This window comes from Lampris incognitus, chromosome 9 (genome assembly GCF_029633865.1).
Source record: "Lampris incognitus isolate fLamInc1 chromosome 9, fLamInc1.hap2, whole genome shotgun sequence".
NCBI lineage: Eukaryota > Metazoa > Chordata > Actinopteri > Lampriformes > Lampridae > Lampris > Lampris incognitus.
In genome coordinates this window covers 37,651,236-37,667,083 of record NC_079219.1, presented here as the reverse complement: position 1 = coordinate 37,667,083, position 15,848 = coordinate 37,651,236, and the positions used below count along the sequence as shown (strand labels likewise).

General features: G+C 41.6%; 1 protein-coding gene across 1 annotated transcript; it reads right to left on the bottom strand.

Moving 5' to 3' along the window:
* Window positions 1-672: 672 nt before the first annotated feature.
* Window positions 673-5,537, bottom strand: lyplal1 (lysophospholipase like 1). The gene is made up of 5 exons (XM_056286692.1): window positions 5,441-5,537; window positions 4,471-4,570; window positions 4,090-4,259; window positions 1,597-1,712; window positions 673-1,393 (listed from the first exon to the last, which is right to left on the bottom strand). Exons 1-5 carry the CDS (start codon window positions 5,523-5,525, stop codon window positions 1,163-1,165), a joined length of 702 nt encoding a protein of 233 aa, XP_056142667.1. The 5' UTR covers window positions 5,526-5,537; the 3' UTR covers window positions 673-1,162.
* Window positions 5,538-15,848: the final 10,311 nt, after the last annotated feature.

Genomic DNA, 15,848 nt, shown 5'->3' with positions numbered 1-15,848 from the left:
ACACCCGACCAAGCTGGAGGTAACACGGGGATTCAAACCAGCGATCGCCGTGTTGGTAGACAATGGAATAGACCGCCAAACTCCCCGGACACCCCTAACAAAAGAAATGTTAAAGGTTTTACTCGCTGTTGCGTCTTTTTGAATACGTCTTTTACAGAGTTGATGCTGCTTTAGACAGATTTCCATGACTTTTCCAAAACTTTCCCAAAATTTATAATGGCCCATAACTTTTCCTGGGCCTGGAAATTGTAATTTCAAACTTATTGACTTTTACAGGTTTGTAATAAACCATATGAACCCTGCCAGTTAAATAAAGGGGAGGTGTGTGATACTTGTCAAGTGTGAACACGGGCAACAAGAAAAGTGCACAACATGAAGGTTGTTTTTGCAGTCCGTGCTCCATCACTGGACTTTCCTTGATGGCTAGAGGACAATAATGCTGACAATGTTTAATTCAACCTCACGACCCTCGAGGACACTTAAATCATTGTCGTGATACTTAGCTATGGCGCCGTTGCTACCGCCGGCTCATGATTTCCCTGTACTGCGACCTTTCACAAGACAGCATCCTGGCCACCACAGTCACGGCAAAGATGGATAGATGAATCACTTCACACTTCCCTCCAATAACCATTAATGAAGCCATGCACACCGTGGATCACAGCTACTGAGTGAATGGAGCAAACTTTTATCAAAACAAGTGTTCAGCACATTTCCAGCAAAACAATAAGATTTTGAAAAAACAAAAAACGAATCTCTCAACTCCAAGCCAAATAAGATGGTGCCAAACTGGACAGATTCCATCTGGGCAACTCCTGTTCTTCACTGCAACACTATTGAGTGGCTCATGCAGTGAATATGGAGAGAATATGGGTACTGGGAGGGTGAGATCATACGGCCCCATTTCAACTGCACGCTCATCCTAAATAGCTTCAAAGAGAGAAGTGGTTTTTGATTACACATTATCTCTTGGCATGTATTGTTTTTAGGGGATCAAACCAGTCAGCTGTTTTTTACCTGAGATAACCCCAAACGGTATGTATAACAAACCCAAATGTGACACATGACCAAACAAATGACATTTATTGACCAAGTCCAAAAAGTAACAAGTCCCATAGAGGGATAAGAGTCTGTTGGGGCAGATGGTGGTGAACGATGGTGGTCAGTCAGGCGGGAGCTTGGTGAGGATCCAGGAACGCAGCAGTTCCAGCTCAGGTTGAGAGAGCTGGTGGTAAAGGCCAGGGAAGGAATGGAAGGTGGTGTCCATGCCAGCTTTCCTCAGCAGTTCTGCCGTGTCTTCTCCCCATGGGTGGAGCACCAAGTTGTCTTTTGTTCCGTGGCACTGGAACAGCTCAGGAAGGGAATTTCCTGCTCTTGCCCTCTCCTCCACTGCCTTTGGGCAGACAGACATAAGAGGTTGTGTGAGTGTGGCATTACAAAAAAAAACAAAACAAAAGAAAACCAACCACCTCCATGTCATCGGCTGAGCCACAAAATTCCCACAGCCCTAATCTTTCATAATTAATCTTTCAACAATTTTTATGTTCATTTTAGAAAAATGTACAAATTACATCACATGGTGGCTTCCGGATGTACCTGGAAAGCAACAGAATCCTTGTTGAGGAAGCTGGACAGAGCAAAGACTCCTGCAATGTCAGGGTGGTAGCGACATGCCAAGTGGAGGGCAAGGGCTCCACCCATTGAGAAACCCCCTTTTATTATAGACAACAAAAAAAAAAAAGAAAGAAAAAATATTGAAAAAGTGCATTTGTTAGATGGACAAATTGGGAAATTCATTACTTTCTAGGTTGCACTACACTAAGCCTAACAACATTAATACATTATTTTCCATAAGAGTAACCAAGGCTTATTTATTACACTTAAAGCTCTTAGAAAGTACACTGCCTTGACTTAAAAAAAGAGAGCAAAAAATAAAACCCAAAACATTAAGATGAATAGACTCCTAAATTCCACATCATCAGCTTTTTTGCTCCCTTGGAATATGCACTCGTTCATGAGCCTGTCCATAATCTCACACATCTGGGTACATCTGGGCACACTGCGTACATCTGGGAAAGTGTGCAAGTACCCATCATCCTGTCAGAGGGGTGTGGGAGTAGGGAGAGAGTGAAAAAGAGGCAGAGAATAGGATGGAGAATAGGTTGAATTCACATTCTTTATCTAGCCTATCAAGAATAAAACTCGTTCATGGGATTCTGCTTCTTTCATTACTGGTTTCACTCTCATTTTCTCTCACTGGTGTATTGAATAGATGTGCTACAAAAAAGGTGAAACTATGTATGTATGAGATACCTCCTCTTCATTTACTTTGCAGATACTTTTTTGTGTAATTTCTATATATTTTTTTTCTTTTTTTGCTGATGCTGGAATGCACTGCTAAGCCTTGCTGAGTTTCTTATTGACTGTTTAACAGCATAACCTCCTTGTTGTGAGTGCCAAGCCTAATACTTGAGATAATTCAGTTTGATACAGTCCAGTTTCGGATCCACTGAATGGGCCATTTCATGCCAACAATCTGTTGCTGAGGTCAGTAGTTCGATTAGAAATTACTGAACATGAAGTTGTGTAGTAGCTATAACCCCAGTTTCGAGTACATGGTAGCGTGGTGAATTATAATCCCGATTTCAGAACTTGATTCTTGAGCCTGATAAGTGTTTAGATGTATTGTGTGTTGTCAATGTTGAGTTAATTTTAGGTTAATGTTTGGTTGTTGATAAGTGCATGTAAAGCTGATGTTAGGTGGACATGAATGCAAATGCAGACCTTACTTTACAACTTTGCAATGTTAACCTGGTTTAACATGTAGTGGGCCTACTCGACTGAAACATCAGTGAAGGTGTCCACTTAAAGATGAAAATGGAATGCCTAGAATCACACATTTAACCCTTTAACTATTAGTTTGGGTGCTTTAGTAAATGGTGCTGGCTGCCTATGAGACGGTGTCTGACAGCTTAACCTGATGTCCTTCATGGTAACCATTGACACATACTGTATTAAGACACAGATGTTAGTGCATTAGCTTGTTGTATGAGTTGGGCTTCTGTGTAAGCACTCGCTCTGGTGTACGGCAAAAGTAATTTTATAACATTATTTCCCGTTTATCAGTAATTTTAGAGACACCCAGTGTCAGAGAGCGTCAAACGTCAACACTCAAGCCCGTGGGCTGCGTCTTGAAAAAACGTTTTCCATGGAAAGTTCTAGCGCATGTCAGTCCATTAGCCCAGGAAGTGGACTCTGGGTACAGAGCACTGTGTTTCTCCCGAATGCAGAGTGATTCCAATGAGTATTTATAGTTAATGACAAAATGTTATGATTTAGTAAGATAATATTTCAGCAGTCTCCCAGGAGCATGTGTTTTTTGAATCACTTTCTTTGGAGCCAAGTTCAGGGGCTTTTCTGGCCTTCTACTCTTGAGTCTTTCACACAAGCCTTTCTCTTTTTTCCCCCCTCTCAACTATTTCGGAAAACTTATGCATTTCAGGACTTGTAGGTTAACCCTTTCACCACTGCTTTCAGCGTTTCTTTTTTTGTGTGTGAGTGCACAGTGATCATTTGCTCTCTTAAACTGACATTAAAATGCATGAAGGGCTCTCATGTCTCCTGGGGGAACTCTTACCTTGGTTCAGCTCTAATATTTATAGCACTTGAACCAAATGGTTTCATTTAATTGTTATTTATATGTAAACCAGATAACTACAACATTTAGGAAAAAATGTTTTGTGGGACCTGATAATCCCCCTGAAATACCTTTTCTGTTCAACATTGGCAGCATATAAAAGAACATGGTAACCTGATGAGTTGCATACTTCATTTAATATCATGACAGAGGGAGTAAAGAGTAAAAAGGCCAGGACTGACTAAGGTGTGTGTGTGTATGTGTGTGCATGCACGTAAAGAGGAGGATGACAATACACAAAAAAGCAACAGACATGAAAAAAAGCTCACAGCATGAAGGAAAGATTGTAAGTAATAGAGGTACAGAAAGAGTGGGAAGGCCGTGTCTTGTTTATGGAGGAATCCTACACTAAGCAAAACTATTGAATGATGAAGACAAAAGCAAAACAATACCAATGATCATCCTGTGTTTGGGCACCCCAGCGTTGATCTCATCCTGAATGATGGCCCTCAATGTGCTGCACATGGCATCTATGGAGTCCAAGTGCTCTGGACAGTCTCGTGAGATTTTGTGACGATCAAACCACACTGTCGATAGTGCCCCTCTCATTGGTGTGTATGGCCTAGGGGTCAACAGAGGACATTACGACGGGGCAACAGACAGAACTTGGCTAGAGGTTTGGATTCAGACAAGAATGACACTGTTTAGTTTATAGACAGACCGATTTATATGTATAGCTATTAAACTTGACAATTGAGCTTTCATGCTTGTGACCTTATCATGCTACTGCTAGATGATGTGGAAAGTTGTGGTGGATGTGAGATGTAGCGTACCTGGCAGGAGCTGTGGGATAAATAACTCTGATGTGGGTGAATGCCAGATCTGGTACGAGAACATCTCGAACCCAGGCTCTTAATCCCTGTCCAGTGTCACCTACAGTTTAAAATAAGACATTGAAAAAATATAAGACTATTTTGTGTAACGCTACCCCCTTCTATTAAATTTCCAGAGGGCCATTGGACCATAAGCTTCCTTCAAGTGCTGGCAGAATTATGATCATGTGGTTGAATACATATGACGTTAACAAGTCTGTGAAAGAATAAGAACAAAAAATGGGAATTTTCCATGGTAGCAGAGTTGTAGAGATGTTTAGGGGGCACGCCTTGTGGACAGGAGTGATAGCTATAGGAGCTGCATTAAAAATTACGGTATAAGCCAAAAGGTTTATAATCAACAGTGTAAGCTAATAAGTTCATTTGAACATAAACTGCACAACTGATACACATGTATCCTGTTCAGTGTACATCAGTACTAAGTAGTTGTGTATCGATTGATTTCAACACCAAACAACAGACACAAAATATCCAACTCCAATTGACTTTATTCTCGGTGAAAGCAGGTTGAGCCTAAATAAGACAGCACATAATGAAGACTTCAGAGACAGTTCTCACAGAGCCCTCGAAGAAAACATCAGCTCATCATGACAACATTTCCTGAATGATGTTTTAATAACATGCCATAAAGCTAATTAAACAAACAACGGCTGCGAGGAACTCTTCATATCTGAGTAATCGTGGACACCTGTAAGAAACAAGCCCTCGGTGCAGCTTATTAACCCCACTGATCCGCACGCTCCTCGGCGGCTACATCAGGCTCGCATGTGTCGTTGTCCTTCTGTTGACACCGGCGAGCTTTCGGCAACGCTCACCACAACGCTAAATAAAACTAAACACATCCTTTAACGTAACACTTCGCCTTTAGGAGCGCATATAATCCGGAATACGTAATAAAATATCAAAACACCTGAGCCGTGCAAGAAGATAATAGACGCGGAATGCTTCCCCGTCGGTGAAACGACGCATTTGCGGAGCCTCTGGACAGCAGCCATTGCTGCCTCAGCTTCCAAGTCTCGCGAGAGTGCGGCGCGGTACGGGCGTACATCAGCGTGCGTGAGGAAAACTTCCGGTGTTCGCTTATTTTAAATCCTACGTGATTCACGACGTCTCCGTGTAAACAGATTAACCGCAGTAGGAGAGGACAAGGGACGAGACAAACTAACGCACATATAGGAAGCCCTACCGGAAACATATAAGAAAGCACAATGTTTTACACTGCTACTTGTACGGCAGTTCAATCATTTATTTGATTTGCTTTTTTTATAGCGTTTATCTTTCTTGAAGTCCTGGGACTATCATGTTGTATTGTTTTGCAAAACAAAATAAGCAAGAATGTGTTTTACATTGAGTTAATATTTCCCCAAATAATAACAGCAACTATATCATTATTATTATTATTATTATTATTAGTAGTAGTAGTCGCAGTAGCAGTAGTAGAAGTACTAGTTCTTCTAGTAGTAGTAATAGTATTTGTTAATTATGAAGTTATTGTTCGTGTGACAAAAGTTAACACATTAAAGAGACAAACAACAGTGGTCAGTAGTCAGTAATGACATTAAATTAAATAAATTCATTGTATTTGCTTCACTGTGTATCTGCCTATACTGCTGTAGTGACGGGAGAGAGGAGATGATGCCTCACAAAGCTTTCACTAGCTCTTGCTAATGCAGGGTAACTGCTGTAGTTTGCTGTTGTACATATTTGAACATAGTTGAAAGTTATATAAACTCTTTAAAACTTTTGAATATTGTTGTGGTGTCATGCTATGTGTGTGTTAACTATGTATATAATTTATAATTTGTGTAATATTTTGTTGTACTGCACCTGTTGTTGAAATGTTGGTTCATGCAAAACACGGTGGTGCTTGCACTCCTGCCAAAATTGCATCTCTCTTATTTCACACACTTAATCACGACTAGGTGTGCATAGCCATGTAAACATCATTAAGAAACCAATGTGTTTGTGTAAGCTGTATTTTATCCTATCAGGACATCTCAGCTGTTGTAGCATTGTTATTTTGCTCCCATGAGGTGGCAGTGCTACAGGTTTGATAACATTTTTTGGGACTGTCTGACATTTTCAAAAAAATAGAAATGAACACTGACTCGTTGCTTCGAAGAATGAAGTAAATATATACAGTGCATCCGGAAAGTATTCACACCCCTTCACTTTCCCAACATTTTGTTATATTACAGCCTTATTCCAAAACGGATTGAATTCTTTTTTTTTCATCCATCCACTCACAATACCCCATAATGACAAAGCGAAAAAGGTTTTCTAGAAATTTTTGCAAATTTATTAAAAATAAAAAACTGAAATATTGCATGTACATAAGTATTCACACCCTTTACTCAGTTCTTGGTTGAGGCACCCTTGGCAGCGATTGCAGCCTCAAGTCTTCTTGGGTATGAAGCTACAAACTTGGCACACCTATATTTGGGGTATTTCTCCCATTCTTCTCTGCAGATCTTCTCGAGCTCTGTAAGGTTAGATGGGGAGCGTCACTACACAGGTCTTTCAGGTCTTTCCAGAGATGTTTATTGGGGTTCAAGTCTGGGCTCTGGCTGGGCCACTCAAGGACATTCACAGACTTGTCCCGAAGCCACTCCTTCATTGTCTTGGCTGTCTGCTTAGGGTTGTTGTCATGTTGAAAGGTAAACCTTTGCCCCAGTCTGAGGTCCTGAGCGCTCTGGAGCAGATTTTCATCAAAGATATTTCTGTACTTTGCTCCATTCATCTTTCCCTCGATCCTGACTAGTCTCCCAGTTCCTGCCACTGAAAAACATCCCCACAGCATGATGCTGCCACCACCATGCTTCACTGTAGGGATGGTATTAGCAAGGTGATGAGAGGTGCCTGGTTTCCTCCAGACGTGACGTTTGGCATTCAGGCCAAAGAGTTCAATCTAGGTTTCATCAGACCAGAGAATCTTGTTTCTCATGGTCAGAGTCCTTTAGGTGCTTTCTGGCAAACTCCAAGCGGGCTGTCATGTGCCTTTTACTGAGCAGAGGCTTCCGTCTGGCCACTCTACCATAAAGGCCTGATTGGTGGAGTGCTGCAGAGATGGTTGTCCTTCTGGAAGGTTCTCCCATCTCCACAGAGGAACGCTGGAGCTCTGTCAGAGTGACCATCGGGTTCTTAGTCACCTCCCTGACCAAGGCCCTTCTCCCCCGATTGCTCAGTTTGGCTGGGCGGCCAACTCTAGGAAGAGTCCTGGTGGATCCAAACTTCTTCCATTTGCGAATGATGGAGACCACTGTGCTCTTCGGGACCTTCAAAGCTGTAGACATTTTTTTGTACCCTTCCCCAGATCTGTGCCTCGATACAATCCTGTCTCGAAGGTCCACAGACAATTCCTTTGACTTCATGGCTTGGTTTCTGCTCTGACATGCACTGTCAACAGTGGGACCTTATATAGACAGGTGTGTGCCTTTCCACATCATGTCCAATCAATTGAATTTACTACAGGTGGACTCCAATCAAGATGTAGAAACATCTCAAGGATGATCAGTGGAAACAGGATGAACCTTAGCTCAATTTTGAGTGTCATAGTAAAGGGTGTGAATACTTATGTACATGCAATATTCCAGTTTTTTATTTTTAATAAATTTGCAAAAATTTCTACAAAACCTTTTTCACTTTGTCATTATGGGGTGTTGTGTGTAGGTTAATGAGAAAAAAAAGGAATTTAATCCATTTTGGAATAAGGCTGTAACATAACAAAATGTGCGGAAAGTGAAGGGGTGTGAATACTTTCCGGATGCACTGTATATATATATATATATATATTGTAACACCTAAACTTCAAACAAACGAGAGAGAAAGAGATATGGGGAGTGTGTGGTCAGTGGTGATTCAGGCTTAAAGTCAGTCAATTTCTAAGATCTTAGTTGCTGTTTTTTATTATCAGTCATTGGGAGAGCCTGTGGTGACCCTTAGACAGAAGCAACTGAAGACAGATCAACCAATCATTCTTTCAACAGTTTAAACCTGGTCATTACCAAACACTGAATATCACGTTGGTATCGCTCTCTCTCGCTCCCACTCACACACACAATCACACATGCACGAAAACACATTTTTATATGTAGCCGTACAAGTCCGTATGCGTCTCAACATTTTTGGCAGCTGACGGAAAAATAGGAGATGTATAGATTGACAGGCATGGGGGTACAAACCCTACTTTTCTTACTTTCTATTCATGAATCAGGAGAGTAAGCAACAGGAGAGTAAGTGTATTTTTCCCAACAACTTATTTGCCCTCAAGTAAAAACTGGGATCAAGCGTTGCCTTGTGCCTTGTTTCATCTATGTTGTATAATTGGGGCAAAGCCTAAACCTGCCATTACAAAGGAACAGCTGTCTCTCACCTCTGCCAGGTCTGTAATCAAACAGGGTAGTATCTTCTCTGGGGAGAGGATTATTCACCACCCCCTGGATGTACACGCTAATATCGTTATTGATCTAACAGTGGTCCTCGATTGGTCTGCATGGTTACACCGACACCTGTTTTCGCTCCACGGCACAGCGCATTGCCGTTGACTCCACTGACCTTAGTATCCCACTTCACCCCAGCGTACAGTATGCCGCCTTGGCTGCTCTCTTCCAGCTCTCATGGCTTCACATCAAAGCCCCCCTGCTGCAGTCCTGCCAGCGAGTGCCACATAACTCAACTAACATGAAAGCACAGCCGACCGTAAATTTTTATGGAGATAAAAAGCCAAGTAAACACTACAATGAATAATGGTAAGGTGAATGGTAATGGTGAAGATAATTGAGGAACAATATCAATGCTTCTGTCCATGTTCATCTGAAACTATACAGTCAGCTGTTCACTGCCATGTTTTTGATATCTCTCACAGTAATTTCATCGTGGATGTAATCCATTATTTCCTATATCTTTGACCTAGAGGCACATGTCTTGGGTTTACAGGAATGCTAACAGGAGGCCAAGGAATTTTCTGGCAATACGCTTTTATTTTTTGGGCCGACTTTGATGTGGATGAATGTATTCTCCATTCTTTCTCTTACTGAGTAAATTAGAAGCATACATGTTAGCAGTAAGGTTACCAGGGACAGCATAATCATACAGTCCAGTTGCACTTTACCAAATCTTTCATATGAAATTCCTGAATAAATCTTGAAAGCGTGATTTTGAATAAATTATTGTCTTTATGACCTAGCTTTAGTGGTCCATAAATAATCCCCGTCCTGCTTTGAGAACATATTCCAAAGAAAAAAGTCAATTCCCGCACACACTTATCACCTCTTCATTAATTCATTACAAAAAAAGTTGACGGTTTGACCACAAAGACCTTTCTCAAGACTTATCAATCACAAACTGACACAGCGCTTAAATACAGCCCATAATTGCATGATAGTCCGCAGCTGTGTTGGAGGTGTCCTCGATCACATACAACAGCTCAATTTAAGATTCCCTCAACTGTCAAAACACACAATAGTCACAGTTGTACACATTCAAACACATTCAAAATCCCCCTGATATTACCATAAAGCTAAACATCAGCCCAGGTCCACAGCATATAAATGCCCCATGGAGTCCCACAACTTCAGATTCATCCACGTACAAATATACAAAATAAATACAAACCTTTTTCACAAACCATGCATTTTCAAGAGGACAGCTCTCCGACCCCCCCCCCCCCCACAAAACAAACAAACAAACAAACAAAACAAAACAAAAACAGAAAAAATACATGTTATGGTGGGGGGGGGGGGGTTCAGGAGACCTCCAAATAATCAAATAGAAAAGGTACAGGACAAAGAGACCCATTCTTGATAACCCCACAAAACAAGAAGAGGTGAAAGAAGTCCATATTTTTGTAAAATTGTTTATACCTTGGTAGAAAAACTATTTATATAAAACACCCAGGTCACTTGTAAAAAAATCTGTTTTGGGGATTTGGCCGTAGGTTGGATTTGTTTCACAAGACATTTCACACGAAAACCCTGAGATCCAGGTCCTCGTCCATTCCCAATAGTGTGAGAGTCTCTAATTCAGTAATCCAATATGCTTGGCGTTTAAGGAGGACTTCTTTTAAGTTGCCTCCTTGTCTGGAAATTTGGACTCTCTCAATACCAGTATACCAGTGTGAGGCTGAGCAATGTTTCATATGTACAGAATGAAGGGCAACTGCACTGTCTTTGCTTGCATTTCTAATAGCAGAACGATGTTCTGCCATTCTAGTCTTCAAAGATCTGGTTATCTTGCCTATGTCTACTGATGAGGTATATGACTCCAGTGGTTGTACAGGAAATTGTGTCTACCTGTTACAGGATGGACGAAAGAAATGCACTTAGTTGTGTGATGGCATTGTGTGCATCAACCACATTTGAAAGTACCTTCTGGTAAGGGTGAGTTGGGTTGGTTTGGTATGGAGGCAATCTGAGTGTACCAATTTGTCTTTAAGGTTTCTTCACCTATGGAAGGTTATCCTTAGATGTTTTTTGTACAGTTCACCCACTCGGGGTAACTAGTTAGGTTATGCCAATGTCACAGAACGTTTAATCAGTTCATCTGGACACAACGTTTATTGACAGAAACGTTTCATCACTCATCTAAGTGACCTCTTCAGTCTAAACTGACTGCAGGTATCCCCACCCTTATAACCAATACAGTGGCATAATGACTGAAAACAATGACCAGTTTCATATACAAATAGGCATGACCATTAACTAGAGTTTCAATGGCCATGTGTACTGTTCCCAGGATTTGGGAATGGTTGCAATCACAACATTGTAAGATGGCGACATATGTACTCTTAGCCCCCCCCACACACACACACACTCTGTTCAGGGATGGTCGTTCCCTCCTCACATAGATGGCCTCTTTGACTCCCTGTTCAAACCAGCGTTCCTCCCTATCAAGGATGTGCACATCCTTATCCTTGAAAGAGTGGCCTCTGGCCTGTAGATCTGCCGGGGGATCCGGTCCTTGGAGTGCACCAATTGCCGGCACAGCGTGTTTTGGGGTTTGAAAGCAACCGAGACGTTTGGAAAATACGTGTCTCAGCTTTTCCGACACTCCCACCACATATGGAATCACCACTAGTTTATGCTTAGACAACTGTTGTCCTTCTCCTCTCTTCGTTTGGCTGGTGCAGTGTTTGGGCATCTTCCTGGCTTTGACAAACGCCCCAGTTAGGATAACCACACTTAACCTGTTTAATGTGGGATTTCTCCCCTTCCCCGGCCAAAGTGTCGGTGGGGACGCTGTCAGCTCGGTGGTAAAGCATCCTGATAACATCTCGTTTGTGCTTCAGTGGATAATGAGAGTCAAACCTTAAGTACTGATCAGTATGTGTTGGTTTACAGTAAACATCAACAATAAAATGTCTCCCATCACCAATTGCAATTTCACAGTCTACGAAGGCTAATCTGCCATTTTTTTACATCCTCCCTGGTGAACTTGATGTGGTTGTCCACAGAGTTAATGTGGTTGGTGAAATGTGGTACATCCTGAGATTTAATTCTAACTCGGGTGTCGTCCACAAATCTGAACCAATGGCTTGGTGGTGTCCCTGGATAGGACATCAGAGCCCTCTTTTCCACTTCCTCCATATGCAAGTTGGCCACTACAGGTGAGACTGAGGAACCCATAGTACACCCATGCTTCTGCTTATAGTACTGCCCCCTGTGTGTGAAGTATGTGGACTAAAGACAGCTTCAGGAGCAGACACACTTGGTCAGTGTTAAGGGTGGTCCTACTGCTAAGGGTGGGGTCGTTTTGTAATTTCACATGGACTAACTCCACTGCTTCATCAACAGGAACACGTGAAGAGAGACTTAATGTCATAAGAAACCATTGTTTCATCCCCCTCCAAAATGATGTCCCACACCTTATCCACAAAATTCATAGTGATCTGAATGTGATGTTCATTACTGCCTACCGACAAGTTAAGAATAGATGGCAGAAACTGAGAGATGTTATAGGTCACTGAGTTAATCGTACAAACAATAGGCTGTAATGGCAAATCCTGTTTATGTAGCTTAGGTAAACCATACAGACTACTTTAAAATCTCAACTCAAAACTTTTCTTTTTATGAAAGCTTTTTACAAATGTTTGATATTTGTTTTATTTTTACTGTTTTTATTTTTACTCTTATTTGATCTTACTCTTATTTTTGCCTTGTCTGGTTTTATGTTTGTTTGTTTTTGGTGAAGCACTTTGTAACACTGTTTTAGAAAAGTGCTATATACATAAAATTATTATTATTATTATTATTATTAATTATTATTATTCATGCCGCTAAGTAACATCATGAATTTCTCATGATAGTCTGTCTGGTTTAATACAACAGCGCAGGTGTACATTTGTCACCATCTTACAATGTTGTGATTGCAACCATTCCCAAATCCTCTGTGAATAGTACACTATACCATTGTAACTCTAGTTAATGGACACACCCATATTTTCATATGAAACTGATTGTTGGTTTCGTTCGTTATGCCACTGTATTGTTTATAAGGGTGGGGATACCTGCAGTCAGTTTAGACTGAAGAGGTCACTTAGATGAGTGATGAAACTACTACTACTACTACTTTCAGCTGCTCCCGTTAGGGGTCGCCACAGCAGATCATCCATTTCCATCACTTCCTGTCTTTTGCATCTTCCACTGTCACACCAGTCACCTTCATGTCCTCCCTCACCACATCCATAAACCTCCTCTTTGGCCTTCCTCTTTTCTTCTTTCCTGGCAGCTCCATATTCAGTATCCTTCTCCCAATATACCCAGCATCTCTCCTCCACACATGTCTAAACCATCTCAATCCTGTCTCTCTTGCTTTGGCTCCAAACCGTCCAAACTGAGCTGTCCGTCTAATATAATTGTTCCTAATCCTGCCCTTTTTCATCACTCCCAATGAAAATCTTAGCATCTTCAACACTGCCACCTCCAGCTCCACCTCCTGTCTTTTCATCAGTGCCGCTGTTTCCAAACCATATAACATAGCTGGTCTCACAACAACCTTGTAGATGAGTGATGAAAAATTTCTCTCAATGAACGTTGTGTCCAGATGAACTGATTCAACTTCTGCGAATTTCTTACCTGGATTATTGAGAATGCATAAAGACGATGTGCCATTGTCGTTTCATTGAATCTTTAAGTTGCTGTGTCCTGTTTGACTATCCAAGGACACATACTACAGAAGACTTGGAAGGGGCTTTTTCCATTCTTGAATCTCCTATTTTAATCAGTGCCGTGTTTAGCTCTTCATCAACAGATCCTTTATCCATGAATCTCACATTCATAATATCCAATTGTTGTTCTACTGAATTGGAGACTCTCGTACCATTGGGAAAGGACGAGGACCTGGATCTTAGGGTATTCCTGTGAAATGTCCTGTGAAACAAACCCAACCTACTGCCAAATCCCCGAAAAAAAATGTTTTTAATTGACCTGGGTGTTTTGTATGAATACTTTTTTTTTCTACCAAGGAATAAAATATCTTACATAGAGATGTCTTGGTGCATGCTCAATAGCACAGGCAAGAAAATCAAAGAAGGTTGAATCATTTCATATGGATACAACATTTATTGACAGATACATTTCATCACTCAACTAAGTGATCTCTACTAAGTGCCATCTTACACTCAACTAAGTGACATATTCAGTCTAAACTGACTGCAAGTATCCCCACCCTTATAAACAATACAGTGGCATAACAACCGAAACTAACGACCAGTTTCATGTGCAAAAATGGGTGTGACCATTAACTAGAGTTTCAAAGGTCATGTGTACTGTTCACAGAGGATTGGGAATGTTCCCCAGTCTCACCTGTAGTGGCCAACTTGTATATGGAGGAAGTGGAAAAGAGGGCTCTGATGTCCTATCCAGGGACACCACCTAGCCATTGGTTCAGATTTGTGGACGACACCCGAGTTAGAATTAAATCTCAGGATTACCACATTTCACCAACCACATTAACTCTGTGGACAACCACATCAAGTTCACCAGGGAGGATGTGAAAAATGACAGGTTAGCCTTCTTAGACTGTGAAATTGCAGTTGTGATGGGGGGACATGTGATTGTTGATGTTTACCATAAACAAACACAAACTGATCAGTATTTAAGGTTTGACTCTCATCATCCACTGGAGCACAAACTAGGAGTCACCAGGACGCTATACCACCGAGCTGACAACATCCCCACTGACACAGTGGCCGGGGAAGGGGAGAAATACCACATTAAACAGGCCCTGGTTAAGTGTGGTTATCCTAACTGGGCTTTTATCAAAGCCAGGAAGACGCCCAAACACTGCACCAGCCGATCGAAGAGAGGAGAAGGACAACAGCTGTTGAAGCGTAAACCAGTGGTGATTCTGTATGTGGTGGAAGTGTTGGAAAAGCTGAGATGCGTATTTTCCAAATGCCATGTCTCAGTTGCTTTCACACCCCAAAACACACTGTGCCAGCAATTGGTACACTCCAAGGATCGGGTCCCCCAGCGCAAACAGAGCAATATAGTGTATGCTGTTAAGTGCCAGTAGGATTGTCATGAATTATACAATTGGAGAGCTAACGCGTGAGACCAGGACTCCACGGTCTACACCCATCTAAAGGCCAGTGGCCACTCTTTCAAGGATGAGGATGTGCACATCCTTGATAGGGAGGAATGCTGGTTTGAACAGGGAGTCAAAGGGGCCATCTATGTTAAGAGGGAATGCCATCCCTAAACGGGGGGCTAAGAGTACATATGTCACCATCTTACAATGCTGTGATTGTAAACATTCCCAAATCCTCTGTGAATAGTACACATGGCCTTTGAAGCTCTAGTTAATGGTCATGCCCATATTTGCATATGAAACTGGTCATTGCTTCCGATCGTTATGCAACTGTATTGTACTGTATAAGGGATGGGATACATGCAGTCAGTTTAGACTGAAGATGTCATTTAGTTGAGTTATGAAACATATCTGTCAATAAACATTGTATCCAGATGAACCGATTCAAACTTCTTTGATTTACATAGAAATGGATGTCTTTCATCGATTCTTGTTTTGTTGGGTTGTCAAGACTTGGTCTATGTCCTGCACCTTTTCTATTTGATTATGATTGTGTTGAGCCCTTTAGACACCCTGTCCTCCCACCAGATATAACATATAACATGTATGTACATGCAGTGGCGTGGGAATTTTTTTTTTGAGGAAGCCAAGTGAGACAAGACCTCTGGTTTTTTTGTTCGTTTTTTTTTTTTTTTTTAGGTGGGGGTGTCTTAATTGACAGGAGTACGTCCCTGTTGGATGGCCCAGGGGTCTCCTGAAGCAGCAGACAGGTACTGGGAGGCCAGAAGGGC

Excerpts from the sequence above, each read along its gene's own strand:
- lyplal1 (XM_056286692.1), bottom strand. The coding sequence starts at position 5,525 with ATGGCTGCTGTCCAGAGGCTCCGCAAATGCGTCGTTTCACCGACGGGG. Across the intron at positions 4,260-4,470 it reads TATCCCACAGCTCCTGCCAG|GCCATACACACCAATGAGAG; the intron begins GTACGCTACATC and ends GTTGACCCCTAG. Across the intron at positions 1,394-1,596 it reads AGGATTCTGTTGCTTTCCAG|GCAGTGGAGGAGAGGGCAAG; the intron begins GTACATCCGGAA and ends GTCTGCCCAAAG.